Genomic DNA, 23154 nt, shown 5'->3' on the forward strand with positions numbered 1-23154 from the left:
AGCAGCGGGGAAAGGTGGGGAGAGCGCTGGAGGGGGGACAGGGGGGTGATGAGAGGGGGTGGCCGAACCGGGACCTCCTGGCGATGTCCCCGTAGTGCCCAACATGGGGGTCTCCAGCACCCCGCGCAGGATCTGCACCCGGCCCCGTGCTGGGGTGAAGCAGCCGGCAGCTCCTCACCAAAGCTGTTTATCCGGCTCCCAGGACAGATTTAATTTATAGTGGAAATCTCTCAAGCAAATACCTCCCTTGGAGGGAGAAACCTGGTTAAGAAAACAATTTTCTCTGCGCTCAGACGATGCTGTTAACGGTTTGCTGCTGCCGTGCCCTGCAGCTGGCGCGGGATGGGAAGCAAGAGGTGCCCGCACTCACTTGGGGGCAGCCGGGGGGAAACCGGCCCCAAATCCCCCCATGTTGCCACCCAGTGTGGGACACCGGCCTGTCCCTGAGGCCTGGTGGCCGTGCTGGCCCTGGCGGTGTCTGGGAGGGGCGCATGTGTGCATGTAGTGTGTGCACGTGAGTGCATCTGTGTGTGTGCATGTGCATAGAGTCACAGAATCACATATGGTTTGTGCTGAAGGACCTTCCCAGCCCCCCGGTGCCCCCCCTGCCATGACAGGGACATCTTCACCAGCTCAGGGTGCTCAGAGCCCCGTCCAGCCTGGCCTGGGGTGTCTCAGGGATGGTTCATCTACCACCTCTCTGGGTACCTGGGCCGGGCTCTCACCACCCTCAGGGCAACAATTCCTTCCTCACGTCTAGAAGGGAGTTGGGTCCAGAGCAGCCGCCGTGCACCCGCCAAAGGGGCGCCCAGCGCTACGTGGGGCTCAGCCAGGCCGGTGCCCCCACCGCCGCGCGCTGAACACGCTGCACCTGTCACTGAAAACTCACTCCCTACACATTTATTTACAGCAGGAGGCTGGATTTTACTCAAAACACAAAAATAGGCTTCAGCAGTAGCCCAATAATTATTTCAAGTGTGGTCATTTTTATTGCCATGAATAAAAAATAAAGCTGCTCTTCTGAAGTGAACATCGATGGTTTCCCCAGGTTATATACGAGCGAGGGCCTTGATTTAGTATTGTACAATAGAAAAGTAAAACAGAACAATAAATCGCACGCACACAGTTCTTGTAAAAAGCTATCTATTTCAGTTTTGACCATATAAAAAAAAACAACAGACATTCAACAGGGAATATACAAGCCACATGTGGAATTTAAACAAATTTCAGCAATTTCAAGTGATCTGGGTAGGGGTTTAATAGTCGGTGATACAGCCAAAATGAAAATATTTTCAATTTGAAATTTTCCTTCCTCCCCGAAGACTGGGGGGTGGAAAGGAGCTGTACGGTGAGAACGGGCGGGACAGCTGCCAGGGGGGCTCAGCGAGCCGCTCCAGCGCTTTCCCGCTGCCGCGGGGAGCAGCGCGTCGCCGGGGCCGCCAGCCGGGGCGGCGGGGGCCCCGATCCCGCCAGCCCCGTCACTGGATCTCCCCCATGTACAGCCTTTTGTCGCTGGACGCGGAGAGAACTGCGGGGGAGAGAGAGGAATATGAAAATGAAACACGATGGTTTGAGACCTGCGCTCACGACACGCTGTTCGACGTACTCGCTTCGCTTGCTGGAAGCCAGCTAGAAGGCCAAACTCCATTTGTTTCCCAAAAAAACACTTTGTGGAATTACAGCTCTGACACCTCACCACAGGCTGCGAGCGCTGGCTGCCGTTCCCCGTCCCAAGGCAGGCATCGCCGCGTCCTGCCTGGGGCGTCTAAGCATTAAAATGCTAAAGAGGAGCGTATAAACACGCTCTCCAGCATCATGAAACATGTTTTTAATAGCTAGGAGCGTTCAGATCGCAAAGCGGACACCGCCGTCAGGACTACGTGCCACTAGAGGGCACAGGCTGGCCAGGAAAGCCGCGCCAGGACGTTGCTATTTTATCAGAACCGGCAAAATGCAGTTGGCACCCAACCACACCACATCAAGCCACCATAATTCAGAAAAGGCTCTTCATGGGATTCAAGACACGAGCATCAAAAGAATGACCCAGGAGTGCTGCTTGTGACACTGACAATGGTGTCATCTGAGTCCAGGAGAGATCTGGGGATTTCTACGTGAACGTCTGCCATCTACGTCTGGCGTCTGTCATCTCACTGCGTTTGGGCTCCCCGCGCACCCTCCCGCGCAGATAAGGATTGTGGAGCGGGTACAACGATTTACAAGATTAACGTTCCCAGACGTTAACAGAAATCAATTGCATAACTCGTATGCAACGCCTGGCTGGGTTTTTAATTTTTATTTTAAGCTGAGTGATTGATTCACAAAGAGCTCAGCACAACAGTTGCAAACACACGGCAGAGGAGCGATCGCTCTGCTCCTCGGCGTGGTCTCCAGCCTGGAGACAGGGCCATGAGTAACCGCGGCACAAACCCATCGCTCGCTGCCCTGCCGCAGAGACCGTCGGCCCCGCGCAGCCGAGCTCTTGGCTTCACTTTGGGGCTGACTTGTGTCAGTTTTTGGCTGGAGCAACGCGGTGACCTGGCCGAGGGTGCAAGTGTTCCCATAGAAACACAGAGCACCCTGCAGTCCTGCCCGCTGTGCCCAGACACCGATACGAAACCTGCTCTCAGCTAACGCACGGGGGTTACAACAGTTCTGAAAAAGCCACCAGCTCTGATATGTGATGCCACGCACAGGACATCTCTAGAACGGGGACAAAACCTGCTGCACAAGGAGCCTTGTTTGATCCCTATGGCTTTTGGGTAAGCCAGAGGCCGCAGAGATGCTCCCAGGTTACTATAGCTCCTTCCATCGTCACCAAACACGTGGTCATACCCTTGTGTCCAAACCCAGGTACACCAAAACTTTTTCCAATGGTCCTGGGAATGTCTGGACGAGCCCCTGGCAGCGGCAACCAAGCCCCAGCTCGTGGCCATCTGCAGGTCACCACCAGCCCAGGCCACTGCAGCTGCGCTGCTGCTGTGCGGGTGTCCCCCCAACAGTCTGCGCAGGGGCAGGACACGGAGCAAACCCCTGAGCTCAGCCCAGGACCCCCAGGCACTCTCAGCCCCACTTCTATCTGCAGGAGAGGAGCAGGAAGGGATCTGCCACCCTTAAGTCTGCCCATGATATGTGGAGCTACAGGCCACAGGCGATTCTGGGGCTGTTTTCCAGAAGATAAAGTCTAGCCAGCCCTGCAACTATTTCCCCAGCTGACCTGATGTGGGGAGGACTTACTAATGGGTTCCTCTGGATGGAAAGCCAGTTCATTCACAGACCCGGCGTGGCCTGGCAGCTTGTACAAAATCCTCCTGGATGTGGTGTCCCACACGTAGACAAACCTACAAGAGAGTCATGATGAGCATTTGAGAAGGGAAAGCTCCTTGCAGTGGTTCCCCACCCCGGCTGAAGCAGGTGCAGCTCTCAGTGTGGATAAAGAAGGAGTTTCTCAGGAGCAAAAAGCTGCGTGGCCACTTCCAGAAGAGCAGAGGTGGGAGCAGGCAGGAGCTCACGTGGCAACCTGGTGCTAAAAGCCTCAGCACCATCACAGCACAGCAGCCCCATCTCAGCCCTGGGGGCACAGGGATGGGTTTGAGAGCACAAGGCCCTCAATACTGCACCAACACAGTGGGAAACAGGAGAAAATCATTCTATGATTCTATGTCAGGCATTGGAACAGGCTGCCCAGGGCAGTGGTGGAGTCACCATCCCTGGAGGGCTGAACAGACAGAGATGAGGTTCTCAGGGACATGGGGTAGTGCTAGAGTTGGATTATGGTTGGACTCTATGATCTTGAGGGTCTCTTCCAACCAAATGATTCTATAATTCTATAACTCTAAGACGTGTCGCCAAGCGGAGCTCACACACAGACATTCCTCCGCCACGTGTGCCCGTCACTGCCCGGCAGCGCTGGAAAGGAGCCAGGTCTCAGCCGCTCGCTGTGACAGCTCCTCCGCTATATGTGGGCAGCGAGAGCTGAAGTTCTCCCTCTCCTCTATCAGAAACTCGTTAATTTGCTGATTACTACTGCTCCATGCCCTGGACTCCGGCCTGCAGGAATTCCTGGCTCGATGTCACCGCGAGCGCATCTGGACACGCTCCAGCAGAGGCTGGTACCCTTCATGTGACCTTCAGCGTCTGGCACGGCCCCTCTGCCGCCTTCCTCCCTCGATCGTTTTGCTCCTCAGTCGCCTTAATTTATAGAATATCTTATTTAAAAGTCCAATATGTGCTAATTCAGTCAGATCTTTATTTCTTCTTTAATTAATTAAAGGAAGGATCAAGAATGACCCTTGGAACACCACTGGTGCCTCCTGCAAGCTGCCACACAGCAATTTAACGGGTATTTGCGGTCCTTATTGGTACAACCCCTCACTACACGCTTCCCCCAGACCCTCACAAGCATCTGCCGACGTGACTGCAGGAACCTGGGCCACAATGTGGTGGTAACTCACCTGTCAGCCGATCCCCCCGCGATTTTACTCCCATCCGGGGACCAAGAGCACCTCAGAAGATTCTGAAATTTAAAAAATACCACAAAAGTGCACAGATCTATTTCCAAAGAAAGATTTTGTTTTCCCTTCTACTCGAATTAAAGTCACCGTGAGACTTTAAATATCATGAGCATCACTTTAATGATCTCCCTTCAGAAGATGAGGTGGTAATTAGATTTTATTTTATTGCTGGAAACATCCAGTGCCGTGTTATTTTACACAAAGTAGATCGTAAATGTAGAAAATACTTAATTTACAGCTAATTGTAGCTGAACCGAGCAAAGAAATCTTGTTACTGCAGCTTTAATAGGAATCCCACTTTGTGCATTAATCTTTCTTTGATTTCTTATTAACGCCTTTCTGGTTTAAACTTGGATTTAAAAAAACAATTTACGGAAAAGTTAATAGCAGCAGCATTTTACAAACAATCACGTCTCAGCCTGCAGTCCACTCACCTTCTCAAAATTATGCACGTTCCCCTGGAAAATCTTGACACATCTCTCTTTAGGGGCAAACGGTCGCACATCCCAGATGCGAACTGCAAGAGAGAGCGGGCAGTAATGAGCTGACGATGGCAGAGGCTTGGGGACAAGGTCAGTGTCTGGAAACGTTCCTTTTCCTAAGACACGCTGCTAACGAGCAAAGCCCCGGCCACGCTCCTTGTTCTTTTCGCGCCGAGGTTTCCCCAGAAGCAAAAGGAAACCAGCAGCTTTCCCCTGCAGAAAGCTTTGATGTGAAAGGTCAAACGCAGAAATCTATAATTATACTCAGACCGCTGCCAACAGGAGGGGAAAAACCCAAACCAACTATTACCCAAACGAGCCACCATCTCCTTAAATGAGCATTTGCTTTATTCTCACACGCTCCACGATCACGCTGCTCATCAGATCAGCTCCGCTAAGCAACCCCACGCAGGAGAGCGGCGGTTTGGAACCCGCTGTCACACCCCGCTGTGGGGAAACAGCCAAAGCGCCCCAACAAGAGCCAGACCACAATCACGCTCAACTGTCTGCCCAAATGACGCGTGTCCCCACTGCCCTTCGGGAGTTGTGACAAACCCTCCCGATGAAGCTGCTCCCTCCCGCCACAGGACACGACTCTGACTGCTGTCACAACAGGAATTCAGGTTTCATCTCTGGAGCCAAATTCAGCCCATCCCCACATCTGGCTCTTGCTTTTCTACATCGAATTATTTGAGCTGCTTCTTTCATAACGCCACGCAAAGCTGCGCTCTCACGTCAGGTGGGACGTACCTGTGTTGTCCATGGCGTTGGAGAGCAGGTAGGAGCCTTCCGAACTCAGACTGAGCCCCGTCACCGAGTCCGCGTGTCCCCTCATGGTGTAAGTGAGCTTGTTCTGGCGCAGGTCCCACACCTGTCAGACACAACACTGTGGCTTAGCAAAGGCAGCCAAGACGGCTGGAGCTGCCATTTCCAAAGCGTTTCACACAGGTAGCGGTCAGTCAGCTGATGACATCAGCTTTTGATTTCTGTTGGCAGGGTCTGAATGGCTAAAATGTGAGGTTATTTTATGTGTGTTGTAGGAAAAAACGGAATTTGCCCCTTGGAAGACTTCTAAATGTGTCCAACCACCGAGGAGTTAAATGTCAACAGCCCCACGCATGTGGGAATGGCTCCCATCTGGCTTTTGCCCCCAAATTCCACTGACTGATGGCACAGAGCAGTTGTTTAATGCCCAAAATTTCACGCTGCTCTTTCCCAAAGAGTTATGGCTTTTCTAGGGGCAGTCGGAACAGATCTAGAGTCAGCACTACACTCAGCGACGGCTCTGACAAGCACGTGCTGCCCAGGCCTGGGAAGGCTGGAGCCCGAGGCTGAAAGGACAGTAGGAGACTGAACTGTCCAGCTACCGGGAGGATCTCGGTTACCAGCTGAATGAAACACTGAGCTCGCTCTTAAATTAGAACTTTCCACACTAGCAGGTGACAAAGTGCATTGTAAACTGGAGCAGAGGGCAGAGAGTGTGGATGCGTCACCACATTTTCTTTAGTTTACCTCATATATGGCTCTAGAGCCTCCGGGACGGGCACAAGCTGCCAAAAGAGCCAGCAGACATGGGCTGCAGCAGGTGACAGCAGCGCTGGGACGCCTGCCTGGAAATGCCAGGGCTGCCCAGGCTGTCATGTGGCAAACAGCCCTGGAGCAGCTCCCTGCGGGTTTATTGGCCCTGCATCAACAGCGAGGACGGACACAGCGTGTCCGCACGGTCCTTGTGACTGTAAAATTAACCAACATGCTCCCATGTCCGTCCTTGATGTGATGAGATGGAAAAGGTGCGTGTGGTGGGAAAGGGACACAAGGACACGGGTGTCCTACCTTAATATCGTTGTCAATGCCTCCGGATATGATCTGATCACTGGTGTCATTGAAAGTCACCGCTAGGACCTGGTACGTGTTCTGGAATGTCTGGACAGCAGCTTTCTTCCTGATATCCCACAGCTGAAAAGATGCAGCAGTTGTGAAAGTTGCATATAGATATTTAAGGATAAACTTACAGAGCTGCCTTAACACTTGGTAGAGACTCAGAACACTCGTCTGAAATTCTCTCTTTTAGATCTCAGGAGATCTCTGCGAAAAAGAATGAAAGCCCAGTGTGTTTGGAGCACAGGAACGCGGGGAGGGAAGAAGGGACAAGTGTGTGAGATCTCAATATCTCTTCACCTTTTTCCTGCTCTGTTAATGCAGTTCAGCGGAAAAAGTATAACTGGGTGGATGAATCTCCTTGCACTTCCCCAACATTACACAAAAAAGGAGCACAGTCAAATTTTATTTAGAATTTTTAAATTCTGAAATCAAACTTAACAGATAATGAAATAATACGAGTTATAAAAAGCTGGATTCAGCCCCCTTAAATAGGAAGAACACCCAAAATGTTTTCCAAGACCCCGCCTGATGTTCACCCCAGACATCCCCTCACACCATACACTGACCTTCACTGTCCCGTCGTCACTGCCCGTGCAGACCAGCTGCGGCCCTCGCCGCGCCGGGTAACAGGAGTTCACGAACGAGGTGTGGCCCTTCAGCCTCTTCACCCTCTCTCCAGTCTCGCTGTCCCACACAGCCACGGTTTTGTCTGTGGACGCCGAGAACAGCATGCTGCGGAGGAGAACGGCTGTGAGGCGCCCCGCGGCAGACATCCCTCCCCCTTCCCACCTGTTTTACTCTTTAAGTTCTGCAAACAACGCTTGAAATATTTAGTGGGAATAGGCCATGGCGAAGAATCTCCCCCATATGCCAAGACAAAGGTGAAGTTTCAGAGGAGACCAACTGGCAGTGGGGCAGCTACACTGGAGGCACTTCCATTAACCCCATTCGTAGACACGTATAAATTGGTTTTCCGCCTCCTCACGCACTATTGGGGGCGAACACAGGAAGAAAAGCTCAGTGGCAACAGCTCAGATGCAAAACAAACATCTCACTTGTTCTCTTTTCCACTCCAGTGACCAACACAAACTTTCTTGTGTCCCTCAAGACACTTGGGCACTGGCAGGTTGTGGGGGATCCCAGATCTTAGACTCAGACTCAAGAAGGCACCAGGCCTCACCTGGGAAAGCCACACACAAGCGCTTGCTGTATGTGCCATGGACTGAGCGGGGACTCAGGGACCCCGGCCAGCAGAAAACATCTTCCCTCAGAAAGAGGCAAAGGCCACCTGCACATAACTCACCTGCCGTCTGTGTTATAGTGCAGCTCCATGACTGCCCCGCTGTGTCCCTTCAGGGTGGCGTAGTTGTCACAGTCCCCGTAGACGTTCCACAGCACTGGGGGACAGGAACAGAAAGGTAAGTACAGGAAACAAACACCTCCCCGCTGGGATGGAGCTGTTCTCCAGGAATTCAACAAAAAGAAGTAGGAACCATCACCGCTGTCATCTCTAACGTGGGATGACGCATGGGTGAAGGGGCTGGAGCACAAGTGTGATGGAGACTGAGGGAGCTGGGGGTTCAGCTGGAGAACAGGAGCTGAGGGGAGACCTTCTGATCTCTGAACTGCCTGAAAGGAGCTTGGAGCCAGGGGGGTCGGGCTCCCCACCACAGCACAGAGGCGAGGCTGGTACTCACGGATGAGCCTGTCGAAGCCGGCGGAGGCGAGGGTGTTGCCGTTGGGGTGGAATTTGCAGCAGTACACCTCACCTTCGTGCCCCGAGAGCAGCATGATGGGGGCCTGCAGCGAGGAGCAGCGCGGCGGGCCCTGCGGGGACAACGGGGCAGCCAGGTGAGGGTGTGAGGAGCCACGGAAGGAGGAAATGCTGCTTTCACAACTGGGGATCCGAGTCCCCAGCAGGTGGGGACAGGTACGTCAGCTATCAGACCCTGAATGTAAAACAAAGCCCCTTTGCGCTGATCATGGAATGCAAAGCGATTCCTGTGGTTAGAAGTCAGGCTATGGGGACGGTTAGCCAGACAGCCAAGCAACCATACCTTAAACAGAAATAAATCAATAAGGGGGTTGTTAGAATTAGACTAGTGAGAGGTAAACGGAAGCAGGGACTGCCGGGTACTCTGTGAATCCCGTGCCCAACCAAAGGGGAACGGGGGAGGGAATCTGCAGCCGGGATGTGGGGGGGATATAAGCAGCGGCTTTTTGCCCTGGTCTGTGTGCCTACCCGGCCTTGCAAAATCGTTAATAAAATATGCTTTGCTGAGAGATCCTGCCTGGGCTTATTATACTGGCAAGATAACCGCTCCTACAAGGGAACGCCATGGAGAAAACAAGGAGCACCCGCGGAGCACGGCAGGACCCCCCGCCCCGCCATCCCCCTCACCCCAAATCCCGCCATCCCCTCCCGGGTGTTTCTTCTCCCCCCCATCCCCTCAGGGGCCGTTTCCCCTCAGCCCGTCCCGCCGCCATCCCCCCGGGCCTCCCGCCGTACCGCCTGCAGCAGGGCCCCGGCCGGGGGCTGCCCCCCGCCGCCGCCGCCCGGCGCCCCCGGCAGCTCATGGCGGGGCCGCTTGGCCGCCGCGGGCACGAGCGGGAGGTCGGGGCCGGGGGCGGCGCCGGGGGCGGGGGCGGGAGCGGCGCCGGGGCCGCCCGGGACCTTCCGCTTCTGCTGCTCGATCATCGCCGCCGCCGCGCGCGCCCGCTCCGCCCCGCCCTCCCGCTCTCCCATTGGTCAGCCGCACTGCCTCCGGCCGCGCCGATTGGTGGAGAAAGGCCGGATGAGCCGCCCTCCTCCACCTGACGTCCGGCGCGCGGCTGACGAAAGCGAGGCGTGACGTACTGGCGGAGCGGGAGGGAGGGCGTCACCTAACATGGATAAAGCTGATTGGTTGAGACTTGCCACCTGCTACCATTAGGCGCGGCGACTGGCGGCGCGAAACCTCACGTGAGGGAGGCGTGACCAGAGCAAAATGGCGGCGGCTCGGCGGTGCCGCGCCGGGCGCTGACGGGCCCGCTGTCCCCGGGGGCGCCGCGCAGGGGAACCGGCCCCGCGGCCTCCGCGGCTGCGAGCGGCAGCGGCGGCGCTCGGTCGGTGCCGCCTGGTAGCCCAAGTGCCGGTTAACCCCGTCACCCGCTAATGGCTCAGCCCGCGGGTGGCTCCGTGCGTTAATTAGATGTTTCCTTTCAGGGCGTCGCTCCGAACGCGGGTGGCGGGTGCGGCCCCCGGAGCGGCTCAGGGCCGGGACCGGCGATGGAGGCGCTGCCCGAGCTGTACGCGATCTTCCAGGGAGAGGTGCGCGCCGGGGCGGGGGCGCTGGGCGGTAACTGGCAGCTCTGTCCCGTGTGAGCGCACACCGGGTTTGTGTACGTGTGGATGTGTGTGAGATGCTTACCTGAGCGAACACGGCACTGGGGAGGCCCGGCCCCTGGTCCTGGGCTCAGTTTTGGGCCCCTTACGCCAAGAAACCCTTGAGGTGCTGGAGCGAGTGGAGAGAAGGGAACAGAGCTGGTGAGGGGCTGGAGCACAAGTGTGATGGAGACTGAGGGACCTGGGGGTTCAGCTGGAGAACAGGAGCTGAGGGGAGACCTTCTGATCTCTGAACTGCCTGAAAGGAGCTTGGAGCCAGGGGGGTCGGGCTCTGCTCCCCAGGAAGAAGCGCCAGGAGCAGAGGAAACGGCCTCAAGTTGCGCCAGGGGAGGTTGAGGTTGGATTTAGGAACAATTTCTTCCCCAAAGGGCTGTGGGGCATTGAACAGGCTGCCCAGGGCAGTGCTGGAGTCACCAGCCCTGGAGGGTTGGACATGGAGATGAGGGTCTCAGGACACGGGGCAGGGACAGGGTGGGTTATGGTTGGGCTCGATGACTTTAAATGTTTCTTCCAACCGAAGCGTGGTTGGCTGAGCACAGCCGCTCCAGCGTTGTCAGGCATTGCAGTGTTGAACCTGCCTCAAAGCCTAAAACTGGAGGAAAGCAGAGAACCATGATGCAGGCTTTTGGGGCTTGTTCTAACCCATGTTTTGCAAATAAAAAAGGTTTTATATTGGTTTTCTTTGCAGGTTGCTACAGTGACAGAATACGGGGCCTTTATAAAAATTCCAGGCTGCAGGAAACAAGGTTTGTCTCTCCTACTTTGTTCAGGTGTAAATTCACGTTGCCATGGTCAAGCCAAGCGGTCGTCCCTGGAATTCCAGGCTTGCTGGCTTTTAGAAAAAAGCTCAGAAAAAGGTTTTGTTTGGTTTTGGTTTTTTAATTAGTATGAAATTGAAGTTCTCAGAAAGCATTTAGAATATGATGATATGTTTACATGAATACCAAAAAGCACTGGAGGGCTGTTTGGTGACTTCATAATTTCTTAGAAAACCATTTTAAGGTATTGGACAAGCTGTAGAAGATTTCTATAGTTAGATAGTTTGTCCCCAGGGGTTCAGCAGAGACTCGTCTTTATTTGTCCCTTTCTTTTTTCCAAATTCCACGCAGGCCTCGTTCACAGGACTCACATGTCCTCCTGCCGTGTGGATAAACCCTCAGAGATCGTCGATGTTGGAGACAAAGTGTGGGTGAAGCTCATTGGGAAAGAGGTAACGTTAATTCTGCATTTTGTTGGGATCGAGGTGGAAGCTGCCTGGGGGCTGGGTGGTTTGAGAATCACAGCAGAGCTTCTGAACACGCGCTTGGGTTTGGTCACATTGAAAACAGAATATTAACATGGACAAACCTATAGTTTGGTCGTGTCTCGTGACTGAGATAGCTGCTTAACTGAAGCTGTTTAGCTGGAATACTCTGACGTGTGAATGCAGCGGTGAAATAATAGCACCAAAGCACTTTCATGTGTCTTTTGTAGCGCTGCTCTTTGCTATCGGACGGATTCCTTCCTTCTCCCTAGGCCTCCGGTCACGGTGTGGCGATCAACATCCCTGTCACTTATTCTTCTCATTCCTTTTCTTCCTCTTCCAGATGAAAGACGACAAACTGAAACTCTCCCTCTCCATGAAGGTTGTTAACCAAGGGACGGGCAAAGACCTTGACCCAAACAATGTTTCCCTTGAGTAGGTAAATCTTCTGAGCAGAACATAACAGATCAGGCAGGTTTCTGCCTCTCCTGGTTCTTACTCTCTAGGTTGTCCGTCTTTTGGAGGGTGAGGGGGCTCTTCCCGACCCCCCAGTGTTGCGCTGGCTGCCCGGGGGGCTGAGCGAAGGTTCTCCCGTGCTTGTGCTGCCTGGCTGGGCTGGAGGAGGCTTTATTTTCGTACTGAGCATGTGTGTGTATTCACATACAAAATACGTAACTGCAGCTCCCTGCATTTTTCCTTTAGCGGAGAGGGCTCAGTTAATCTCAAAAGTAGAAGGTGACAAGTGTTATCAATGTGGTTCATTCTGCTGAGCAGTTGATCAGCTCCACTCTTTGGTTTCGCTGATCAAGTGGTGTTTTTAGAGCAACATTTGAGAACACTTGTGCTCAGGCTGTGTCTGTATAAATATACGGGGTTAAAGCTGGGAGTGGATTGAAAATGGAACTGTCCTTCTGTTTCCAGTCAGGATGAGAGGAAAAAGCGCACGTTCAGAGACTACACGAGTCAGAAGATCACGCTCGAGGCCGTCCTGAACACTGTGTGCAAGAAATGTGGCTGCAAAGGTTCGTTAGAGTCCATTGTTGTGACTAATAATGAAAAGATTGTTGGCAGCACTTCAGGTGTCTAAAATGCAATTGTTAAAAAAAAATAAAGGGTGGGTTGCTCCTTCAAACGCTGTTTTACAGGTCATTTTGGCTCCTTCAAACGCCGTTTTACAGGTCATTTTGGCTCCTTCAAATGCTGTTTTACAGGTCATTTTGCCAAGGAGTGTTTCATGCAGCCTGGAGGTACCAAATACACCCTCATTCCAGAAGAGGAGGAAGAGGAGGTGGCAGCGGCAGGATGTGAGAGAGACAGAAAGAGCAGCACGGCTGAGGATTCTTCAAAAAAAAGGAAAAAGGTACGAGGTGCCTTGGGCTGGCCTGGAAAGCGAGCCGGAGAACCTGTTCTGTGCAGTCACATCTGTGCTGTGCTACAGCAATGTGATTATCAGAAAGTGGCTCCGTTGTGTGCAGGTTCTGTAGCAAAACAGGAGTCTCCTCTGCGGACTTTTTAGTAATTCTTATACTTTTTCCCTGGATTCTCTTAACTGACTTCAGGATGATTTTGTGCTATAATGCACAGTCCTTAAAAGACATTTCTACTGTGAGAAAAGGATTATTTTTTTTTTTCCCTGGGCTTTGGGAGGCTCTATAGAAATTGCTTCATTTTCCGGGATTTCTGTGGTTCTTGCCAGTAACCCCGTTTCCCTCCCGTCACACCTCTCTTGCCCTGACAGTGTTGTTGTCTGACCTGGCTGCAGTGGGTGTCCTGACCCAGCCAGTGCCATGTGAACTCGGCTTATCTGCACACGCCGGGGAAGATCGCTGCTGTGTTTGCGCAGGGAGCGAACGCCGTTCCCAGGCTCTAAAGCCGTTTTTGTCTACGTGAATATGTCAAGAGATAAGAGACCTTTCATGGCCAGTGTTTGAACTCTGGCTTCAAAGCCCTGGTGTAAAACGTAGGAGAGACCTGAATCCAAAACTGGAGTGTTTGAGGGTCAGTCTGTTTATCCAGCAGCGAATACTCGAGTTCTAGACTTGAGTAAATAAACTGTTTCATCAGCCCCTTCGCAGCTGGAATCCAACTTCTAATTATACTTCTAAAGCCCTATTTTTTTGTCTCTTTCTCTTTCCTGTTCCTTGGCCTGTCTGTGTCCCTGGAGAGAGGCAACAGGCGGGAAAGGTGGTGGACTTTTCCACAGGAGAGAGAAAACAGCAGTGTAACGTCTGAGGGCATAGTTCTCCCAGGCTCGGTGTGGAGTTAAACCAGTACTAGTGGTAGTAGGAGAGGCTGGCAATGGGAAACAGAGGAGTCTGCATTTGTGGCAGCACTCAGAGCAGTCCAGAGTGACACTGGCAGCTGAACTCTTGCTTCCAGTCTCATCTTTCACTGGTAACGTGGCCTCTGGCACTTTGGTAGCCTCTTATTTGAGAGAGAGAGGAGTAGCCGGGGCTGTTAGTGGGATTGTAGGTGGTGAGCAGGGCTGTTGTGACGTTCCTGTGACAGCCCCTGCCCTGTTTCTGCCCAACAGTCAGTATAAAACAGAGTCACCTGTGTGACTGTTATTTAAATGCTGTGGGGAAAAATTACACTGAGAAGTGCACAAATAGCTCATTAGAGGTGGGGACTCCCTGTGGAGTCTCAACTACAAGATATCTGGGTCACTGTCCTGGATTTGTTACTGATTTTTTGGGGTCTGTGGATTAACAGCCTTCCTTTAAATCTTGCTTGTTCCTTTGATCTTCCTTCCTTCTCGGGGGGAGATCAAAAGTTTTCAGATGTTTTCCAGTGCTGGAAAATAAAACTTGGAGCTTTTGGGAGGCAGGATGTGGGATCCTCGCGATGAATGGCTCCCTTGTTGTCTCAAGTGCCTGCTGCGATCTTGTCTGGGAGCCACCATGTGCTTCCTGCAGCCCCAGAGGCACTTACACAAAGTAGAAATAGCTCAGTCTACCTAGTGACAATTGCCTTGCTGGCCCCATCCCATGTTTGTAACATAACTGTGGGGTTTATATTTTCAAATGAGTAGATGGGGAACTGCTATCTAGCAAGAAACCGTTTAGTGTCATAGCAACAGTATCTACATTTTTGGTTGTTCATGATCAACATTTTTTGTTTCTTTGTTCTGATGCTTCCTTGCAGTTCCTGGGTGCTCTTTTTTCTCCCCAGAGATTTCTGTCCTTACAGAGATGCTCTGGGGTCCTCACCCCCTTTTCTCATAGAATCATTTTGGTTAAAAAAGACCTTTAACATCATCAAGTCCAACCTCACACTGCCAAGTCCACCACTGCTCCGTGTCCTGGGAACCTCCTCTCCATGTCCAGCCCTCCAGGGCTGGTGACTCCAGCACTGCCCTGGGCAGCCTGTTCAATGCCCCACAGCCCTTTGGGGGAGAAATTGTTCCCACATCCAACCTCAACCTCCCCAGTCTGCTGAGCCGGCGCCAGCAGGTGAAAGAAGCCCGTGGCCTTCACTTGGAGGCATCACTAGACCGGGAGAAGGAGCCTTGGTGAGCCAGACAAAAAGCCACGTTTCCTGCCCCACCAGCTGTAATTTGAAGAGGTTGGATGGCGGTTTGTTGAAAGCGTGACTGCATACAGACATGGGGAACAGCACAACGTGGTCAGATCACAGTCCCAAACACAACGCGTAACAGTGTTTTACATTCCACTATGGAAGAGAGCGTAAAGGGAGAAGCTTGGAGCCCCCAAGCCAACAGCTCCACTTCTTTTCTTTGCCAAGAATGTCCCAAATGACCTCGAGGCCACCCTTGGGCTCGCAAGGGAGAGGTTTGCTGTAAGTCACCCCCGCCTTGGCAGGGCTCTTCGTGCCATGCGCTCCTTTCGCGAGGAAGCAGAGACAAGGAGGAAGCCCAAGGGCACGGCTGTGCCAGTCACAGGGCTACAAGGAGGACAAGTCTCGGGCGAGCTGCCCTCCTTGGCCAGCTGCTGCGGACATTGCAGCCGCCCCAGAAGCTGAGCCAAGAGAGAGAAAACAAACCCGTGGTCGGATGATGGAAACAGTGGCGATCAGCCATGGAGATGTGTGAGATACCTGTGCAGAATCAGAGTGATTGCTGTGGGCAGGTATTTCCACCTGCTCAAACGCAACCAGGCTGCCCATGGGGACTAAAGGTCTGATACTGGTTCTGTAGGTCTGGCCTGGGACGCTGCTCCCCTGGGTGCTGCCTTAGGCCTGTCACACACCCACCCCACCCGGGGGAGAAGAACCATCCTGGCTGGAAACAGGTTGGGAAGCATCCACATGAAGAAAATTTGCTTTGCAGAAGGAAGCTTGAGACACAGCAGCATGTGAATATTCACCCAGAGGTCTCCAAGGCAAGAAACGAGCACTCATCTGTTTGAAGCAAGAGCCAGAAGGAGCACAAACAATGAGACAAAGGGCAAAGGTGCCTTACCACAGACAAAGGGCAAAAGCAAGTAGTAAGTCTTTAGAATAAGAGGATGGTGAAGAGTTAAATCTTTTAGAGAAAGGGATGCAGCAAGGAGAATTTTCTCAAGCTTTTCCAGCCTGTGCACATGGTGAGAAAGTTTGACAAGACCTTAACAACTACCAGAGTTTCATTCCAGAGCTTGGAAAACTTTCTCAGCATGTGAAGGCTGAGGACAGGACAGGATGTCACACACGTTCCTTCAGGATTACAGGGGAAATAAAAATACATATGTGGACATTGTGCTGGCTGAAAGAAAAAACAAATAAACCCTCAGTCTCCCCTTGTCGGGGGCTCCGAACAGCCAGACTGCTCGCTCCAGCAAACCAAATGTGCTTTCAGGGCAGGACTGCAAGTATCGCAGCATCAGCACACGCTGGACCGTGAATGTGGCAGGGAGTAAGCCAGAGCTTAATATTTTGTGTAGCGGGAGGCAGTGCTGCTGTGAAATCATTCTGCATGAGTCATCTTCTATTAAACCACGGATTTCACTAAACTCCAGCATCCCAGCACTGGGAGACAACAGGCCCCTGGTTACCAGTTGATTCAGCGTTGTACAAGCGGGAGCGTTTCTCTATTGTACGGGGTGGCAGCACCAAAGCCATGGCCGGATTTGTGCCTCCAGCGACCACAGCAAAGCCCGGCTGCACCCCCAGCTTCAGACCCCCCTCCAGAACCAACAGCTGCTGGTGGATGGAGCTCAGCTCAGCAAACACTCCACGTGCACAGACATTCTGAGTGGATCTTGCCCAAGCAGCCTCTCCGTGTAAAGATCCCGCGAGGGCCAACAAGGACGGAGACCGGCACGTTACAAGTGCTTTGCACGTCCTGTCCAATTTATGTAACGATTGCAGTTCTACCAAAACAGAACAAACATGCTTCAGAATCTCTCATCGACGACAGCTGTGTTGGGAGCTGGCGTGTCCAAGAGCAACAGCCTGATATTCTGGTTCTCCTGCTGCTGGGGTTGTTTTTAACAAGCTGGCACTGAGAGGGGCCAGTGAACACAGCAGGCTCCTCCCGGCCTTGCTCCAGGCTGTGCCTCCGGAGTGTTAGCACGCTGCTCCTTCTAGAGGTATTTGATTTGCAGATAAGAGGGGAGTGTCCAGAGCTCTTCCCAGAAGTTGAAATCTTCTTTGCCAGAAGACCCTGATGTGGAGTTACGGGCTTATTCAGAGGTTTTACATCTGTTCTTGTGAAAAATCAGAATGGATTTCCACATACAAGTCTTTCTGCCTCTCCAGAGAGATGCCAATATCCCTTCTAGGGTGTTTTTATTCTTAACAAAAGGTTACAAGGGCAAAATTCCACCACCCAGTTTTATTCCAAACAAGACTAATTGCATAAATCTAAAGGTATTATCGCATCCCTTGTTTGAGGACCACTCAAAAGGGATCTCATGAGAAGAATCCAGTCTATGGCTATTGAACACATAGAACCAAGCTGAGAAAAGCACAGATAGAGGCGATGAGAACAGCAGTGTGCGAACAGCTGTGCCAGAAGCTGGTGCCGTTCAGGAACTAGTAAAACAAGTACCAGCTACAAGGCAGGAGGGACTAAGTCTTGATGAACTCCAGGTCACTAAACAATGAGGAAGGTGCGGTTTTGACATGAAGAGACAACATCTGCGAGCAGATTGCCTGCAGGTCTTTTACAGGGCGGGAGAAAGAGCAGCAAACTCTGTGGAAATGCATCACAGCCCCGTTTATCATACCGCAATTCCAGTGACCACTGCGAGGCTGCACCAGGGAGAAGTTAATGTAGCTGAGCAGAAGACAGGTGCTTCTGTAGAATTCAAATGAAAGCGGTTGTTGCTCCTAGTGTCGAAACAGCAGATCTTTTCTTGGAAGGCAGAGAGAAGGATCAGAAGGTCCGTTTGTGCTCAGCGCCTCCCTCCCACGCGCGCTGCCGCGTTCCCATAGAAGCTTCTTCACCCTGCGACCCAGAGAGCTCAGTGACCGGGACGCAGCCGCCAGCGACTCCGCGGATGCTCCTGGCCCTTCGACCGCAGCATCCCCGCTTCTGCCTCCGGCCGCTCCATTTCTCAGGGATTATGGGAGACAGAAAGTGTCTCACTGCCCTGGTGACCACAAGTGACAGTTTTCCCACCTGCAAGGTTCTTTAATTATTTTCTTTCATTTTTCCAGGAGAAGAAGAAGAAAAGGAAGCACAGGAATAAGCCGTCCTCCGAGTCGGACTCGGACAGCTCGGACTCGGACAGCGACGGGGCTCAGCCAGCCAGCAAGAGGCCCAAGCGCTCGGGGAAGCCCAGCAAGGCTCAGAAGAAGAAGCACAAGAAGAAGCACAAGAAGAAGCCGCAGGACTGAGCAGGCGGGTGGGGGCCCGGCATTGAGTCCCTGCTGCACACCACGAGGAGCGAGAGCTGGGCCAGCGTGCCCCTCGCTCCGGGGACAAGGCGTTTCCTTGTCCCAAACGTAACCCTGAGCATGTGGTGTTACAGGTGTTGACTTTGGTACAAGTTGTCCTCTGTTAGCTTAGGCGCTGGCTGCCGCTTTCTGCCACCAGCAGCCACGCCTGCCAAAATTGGCTAATGCCACCCCTTCATTGCCATCTGTCCCGTCCTGTAGCCTCGTGGGTGAGCGGCTGGCGCTCAGCCGTGCCCTCCCTGAGCGTCCCCTTGCTTGGGGATGGGTGGTTGTTGCTGGGCCCTGCGGTGGGGCTGCATCCTGCAGCCGGTAACGCTGCGGAGCCGCAATGGTTCTGGTCCCCACACTCCCCAGCCCCACTCGTGTTATCTACAAACACTGGGAGTAGAACAGTCAGAAGCAAATGGGGGAGTGGAGATAGTGTAAGTCAACATGAACTGCGGTGTGTTTGCCACCTTGGTAAGTGATGGAAAATAAATCTCCCCAATCTCCAGTTGTACTTTGTACCATGTCTTTTCTTTTATACACTCCACACTTCATCTTGGGCAGTGAAGAGTGTGCTGTCTGTGCGAGAGGGGAGGTGACCCGCATTTGGGGTTTGTTTTTGGACAGTCTTGGCTGCTTGTCAGAGGCTCCCGGGGGTGGGAGGGGGGTGTGTGCTGAGATGACCCTACGAGAAGCCGCCTGGTGCCTTCTGCTAAGGAGCAACTGGAGCATAAATCTTGTAACTGGAGCTGAAGGTCAGGGGGAAGGTGGCAGAGGGCCCGGCTGTGGTTGCGCTGGGCTGACGAAGCCTGTGGGGAGCGACTGGTGGGGCAGATGTGCCAAACGGGGGGATGAGTCACTTGTGCCGCCGGCTCTGCCGGGAAGCGAGAGCGGGGCTGGGGATGCAGTGGGGCTGCTGCCCCTTCTCCCTGCGCTCTGCCCGTTCTGCCCCTTCTCGCCCCAGTTCCCCATGGCCGAGTCCTCCGTTTGGGGCCGCATTCCAGCCTCGCCACTCGTGACCTTGACCACGTCGTGCAGCATCAGCTGATGCTCTGGCAGCCGCTGCCCATCCGCACTGGAGGGATCACAGGGCTGCAGCGAGCCCCGGGCTGGCAGAGCTGCAGGGGAGGAACCGATACCCCCTGGAACCCTGGAAAAGCACGTTTCCACCCCTCACAGCCTCTCCTCTTTCCACAGCGCTGGGCATTTAACCCCATCGCTTCCAGGGTGTGCAGGCTGAGACTGGCAAGGCTCAGCGCTGTGGGTGAGCACGTGCCAAAAAAGCCTTTTTTTCCAACTAAACTGAGCACAGAGCTGTAACAACATGGCCTTTTTTATTTTTCCTTGTGAGTTTTCCCATTATTAATTAAAAAAACAAAACAAAAACAAAACAACCACAAAACCCCCACCCAAGCCCCAAGCAGCCCCACGAGGCGATGGGGCCGCAGGCTCCGAGGCCACGGGGAGCCGTGCCTGGCGCGGGGTGAGGACAGAGGCGATGCGGGAGGCGAATGTGGCACCATGTGATGGGCGGATGAGCTGGGGACAGCGTCTATGTCCCCTTCTCGTAGGTGCGGGTGGAGACGACGTTGCCCATGGTCAGAGTCTGGTGGCAGAAATGGCGATGGGTTAGTTCCCACCTTGCCCTGTTCCAGGCTGTACTCCCCCCCAATTTAGAACCATTTCTATTTCCTTACCAGAATTAATTTGCCATCCTTCAGCTCCCGGACCAGCGATGTCTCCTTCCCGTCCCACTTCTGCACGTGGACGAGCTTCCCTCCATCCAGCTTGACCACGGACTGTGGGAGAGAGCAGGACCCACCGTCACCCTCCTCCCCAGGGATTCTCAGCTTCAAGGGCTTTGTCCCTTGGAGGGGACGATGCTGAGTGTCCCCATGCTCACCCAGAGCCCTGTGGGGCTCAGGGACAGGCTTTGGGTGCCACCATCGGGATGTCGATCTGGCAGCATCCCCCAGTTCTTTGTCAGCCGAGTTCAGCATGGGCTGGATCCTGCTGTGGCCACCAGCTGGGTCACAGGCCCGGCTGCCACCGAGTAGCCCCGTCACAGTGACCCTGACCCAGGGTCAGCACCGGGAGCCCTGCCCAGGGCCTCATCCTGCTCTGGAGCTGCCCGGACCTGATCCCAGCTGCCTCCAAGCACAGCTCGCTGGCTCCGGATGTCAGATGGGGTGCAGGTATCGGTGCTTTGAACCAAAGCCTCTGCCTGTGCCGCAGGGCCCGGCAAGGGCTTTCGGAGGAGCTGATCCGGCAAACTCAGCTCTGCTCACCAGGGCCGCTGTTTGCTCAGCCGCTGCTGTTGACTCAGCCCCAAACACCAGGCCGGTGCCAATGCTGGTGTGACAGCCGAGCAGGGTTGTGCCGGGACAGACAGTGGCACCGGCTGCCTGGCTGCATCCTGCCCTGTGGCCCCCAGCTCCTCCAGTCCCCCTGCAGCTCGGCTCTCCCCAGGGTTCAGGGGCCCCATGGGGTGGGTCTCCCCATAGCTCAGGTGCCCCCATAGCCTGCATGGCTTGGGGGCACCCACAGCTCAGCTGTCCTCACAGCTGGGGTGTCCCCACCACTCAGGTGCCCCACACATCCTGGGTGTCCCACAATTTGACATACCCCACCTGCCCCATCCTGGTGCCCCACGGATCCGCAGCCACCCTGGCCCCCCCGCCCCATCATGTGCCCTCTGGCCACCGGCCAAGGGGAGCGTGGAGGGCACGTCCCCGAGCCACGGCAGCTCTGGGGTCACGCGTCTCCGCTGCTTTGAACCTTTTGGGATTTTGTGCGCAATGAGCCCTGAGTTGCCCCCCAAGTCCTGCCCAGGCAGGGGACATGGGGCTCCTAACTGCTCCATGCACACGTGTTCTATTCCCAGCAGCTGGGAAACCGGGAAAACACAGGGGCTGGATCCACCCTGCACAGGCAAGTGCCTCTGTGGGGTGGGAGAGACCACGAAAGAAGCTCTGACCCCCCCCCAAAGCTTTTTTACCTGGCTCTGATAGGAAGGAACAGCCTGACCGTGGAGGTCCTGGCCTCCCTAGGGACCCCCAGAGAGGCATCAGCCCCTGGGCGGGGATCGGCCAGACAGGGTTGCCCACCTGCTCCGTCCCTGCTTCACAGGGCAAGCAAAAAGGGGGCTCCACAAAGAGGTGTTGTGCCCCTGTGCCCCCCAAGCAAGGACAACACTCACCACCACCCCCCACATCCCCTCGCTGCCTCTTGAGCAAACCTGTGGCCGTTTGCAAGCCGGGCTCTTGCACAACGTTCCTGGCAGCTCCAGGCCCCCCCGGGGAAAACCTCACTGCAAAATGGGGCAGGGAGGGGGCAGTGGGGGGGACCGGGCGCGAGCACCCGCACTGGCGGGCAAACCATTTTCCGCTGCCGAAGACAAAAAGGATGGAGCCCCTGAGCCAGAAGCTGATGGCCGGATCCGGCAAAGCCCACAGAGCATTTTTGGGGGTTCCGCCACGGGGGGGGGCAGGGGCTGGGGCTCACCTTGACGTGCCTGTCGTCCGCCGTGGTCTCGTCAAACTCCTCGCCCAGCTTGAAGCTGATCTCCGTGTTCTTGAAGGTGCTGTGGGTCTTCACCGTGACCTTGTCGCCGTCCACCTCGATGACGGTGGTGGGTTTGGTGAGCCCGGCCATCTGCCGCGTGGCGAAGCCCACGCCTGGGGAGGGGCAAGGTTGGGGGCGCTGAGGGGGTGTGGGGGGGCAGGATGTGGCCATGAGCCTCTGGTCCTGCCGGAATCACCCCGGAGATCTTCCTCACAATGGAGGGGGGGGATGAACCCCAAAATTGCTCCCTACCCATCACCCTGGGGGGATGTGTGTGCTCAATGTGCTTGGGGGGGCTGGGATAGGAACGGGGGGGCTGGGAGTGCTGCTCAGGGAGGGATCCTGCACCAGCAGCTACCAGCGCCGGGGCTGGGCGGGGTAGGGGGGCACCCGTGTCACCCCCTCACCCCCGCACTGCTGCGGGTGGGGACCCACCTGCCCAGGTGCTGGGGCTGGGTGATGGGGGGAACGAATGGAGAGGTCCTGGGGGGCTCCCGGGGAGGGGGGTCCCATCCCTCCACCAAGGGCTGCCCCGGGACGGTGAGGGGCAGGAGAAGGACAAGACCCCCTCACCCAGCTCCAGCCCCCGGGCACAAAGCCCCGGAGACCCCCCGCAAAACACCCCGGAGCCCCCCCAAACCACCCCGGATACGCCCCATCAACCACCCCGAAGCCCCCCCACCGCCTGCAGCCCCCCAGGCAGAACCCCGTGCGCGGGGGGGAGGGGCTCGGCCATGCAAATGGAGTGCAGGGTAGAAAACAAAGGGGGTGATGTCCTGACTGCAGCCCCCACTCACCCAACGCCTTCATGTACTCATCGAAATTGGCCGTATCCACCAGCTTCCAGGTGCCCACGAAGGCGTCAACCATGGTGCGGGGCGCGGGGGGGACACACGGAGCGCCGGGCGGGTCCGAGGGCTCGGGGGGCTCCGGGCCGTGCGCGCAGCTCCGCACCGCCCAGCTCGCAGCTGCCGCTCGGCCGCGCCGCCGCCTTAAATAATGTCCCCATCACATGATTGGAAGCGGCACCGCCGCGGCCAGGAATACTCGTCGCTCCCCGCAGCGCTGCCAGCGGCCGCCCCGACAGCGCCCCCGGCCCCGCCCCGGCCCCGGGCACCCAGCGGCACGGCGGGGTCACTGCTGGGGAGAGTAAAGGGGGATCAGCTGTGTCACGAGCTGTGTGCGGTCTCTGCGGTAGGGTGGCCAAAGGGTGCGGGATGTGGGGAAGCTGAGGCAGGGTGCAGGTGTGTGCCCACCCCATGG

At 55.0% G+C, this 23154-nt stretch overlaps 3 protein-coding genes across 4 annotated transcripts; 1 reads left to right on the top strand and 2 right to left on the bottom strand.

Moving 5' to 3' along the window:
- Positions 1–1126: 1126 nt before the first annotated feature.
- SNRNP40 (small nuclear ribonucleoprotein U5 subunit 40) lies at positions 1127–9635 on the bottom strand. Its single transcript, XM_065041372.1, has 10 exons — positions 9384–9635; positions 8572–8701; positions 8178–8271; positions 7441–7606; positions 6827–6949; positions 5744–5864; positions 4946–5028; positions 4452–4513; positions 3235–3338; positions 1127–1528 (listed from the first exon to the last, which is right to left on the bottom strand). The coding sequence occupies exons 1-10, from the start codon at positions 9618–9620 to the stop codon at positions 1479–1481; spliced, it is 1170 nt and encodes a 389-aa protein (XP_064897444.1). The 5' UTR covers positions 9621–9635; the 3' UTR covers positions 1127–1478.
- A 186-nt stretch (positions 9636–9821) lies between these two features.
- ZCCHC17 (zinc finger CCHC-type containing 17) lies at positions 9822–18838 on the top strand. Of its 2 annotated transcripts, none has more exons than XM_065041374.1 (8): positions 9822–9979; positions 10080–10184; positions 10948–11005; positions 11369–11469; positions 11846–11937; positions 12424–12524; positions 12714–12862; positions 13241–13614. In XM_065041374.1, the coding sequence occupies exons 2-8, from the start codon at positions 10143–10145 to the stop codon at positions 13274–13276; spliced, it is 579 nt and encodes a 192-aa protein (XP_064897446.1). In that variant the 5' UTR covers positions 9822–9979; positions 10080–10142; the 3' UTR covers positions 13277–13614. The 2 variants fall into 2 exon arrangements, with proteins under 2 accessions (XP_064897446.1, XP_064897445.1); XM_065041373.1 differs by lacking the exon at positions 13241–13614 and adding an exon at positions 18103–18838 and having other exon boundaries at positions 9823–9979.
- An 804-nt stretch (positions 18839–19642) lies between these two features.
- FABP3 (fatty acid binding protein 3) lies at positions 19643–22946 on the bottom strand. The gene is made up of 4 exons (XM_065041376.1): positions 22689–22946; positions 21832–22004; positions 20025–20126; positions 19643–19933 (listed from the first exon to the last, which is right to left on the bottom strand). The coding sequence occupies exons 1-4, from the start codon at positions 22759–22761 to the stop codon at positions 19880–19882; spliced, it is 402 nt and encodes a 133-aa protein (XP_064897448.1). The 5' UTR covers positions 22762–22946; the 3' UTR covers positions 19643–19879.
- Between the last annotated feature and the right edge of the window lie 208 nt (positions 22947–23154).

The sequence above is a fragment of the Columba livia genome, chromosome 26 (assembly GCF_036013475.1).
Source record: "Columba livia isolate bColLiv1 breed racing homer chromosome 26, bColLiv1.pat.W.v2, whole genome shotgun sequence".
NCBI classification, from domain to species: Eukaryota; Metazoa; Chordata; class Aves; order Columbiformes; family Columbidae; genus Columba; species Columba livia.

Coding starts and splice junctions, on each gene's coding strand:
- ZCCHC17 (XM_065041373.1), top strand. CDS start 10,143: ATGGAGGCGCTGCCCGAGCTGTACGCGATCTTCCAGGGAGAG. Junction 11,006..11,368: donor TCCAGGCTGCAGGAAACAAG/GTTTGTCTCTCC, acceptor AATTCCACGCAG/GCCTCGTTCACAGGACTCAC. Junction 11,938..12,423: donor CCAAACAATGTTTCCCTTGA/GTAGGTAAATCT, acceptor TTCTGTTTCCAG/TCAGGATGAGAGGAAAAAGC.
- SNRNP40 (XM_065041372.1), bottom strand. CDS start 9,620: ATGGGAGAGCGGGAGGGCGGGGCGGAGCGGGCGCGCGCGGCGGCGGCG. Junction 5,029..5,743: donor CAACGCCATGGACAACACAG/GTACGTCCCACC, acceptor TCTCTCTTGCAG/TTCGCATCTGGGATGTGCGA. Junction 4,514..4,945: donor ACGTGCATAATTTTGAGAAG/GTGAGTGGACTG, acceptor TTTAAATTTCAG/AATCTTCTGAGGTGCTCTTG.
- FABP3 (XM_065041376.1), bottom strand. CDS start 22,761: ATGGTTGACGCCTTCGTGGGCACCTGGAAGCTGGTGGATACGGCCAAT. Junction 22,005..22,688: donor TGAGTACATGAAGGCGTTGG/GTGAGTGGGGGC, acceptor GCCCCTCCCCAG/GCGTGGGCTTCGCCACGCGG. Junction 20,127..21,831: donor CGGACGACAGGCACGTCAAG/GTGAGCCCCAGC, acceptor TCTCTCCCACAG/TCCGTGGTCAAGCTGGATGG.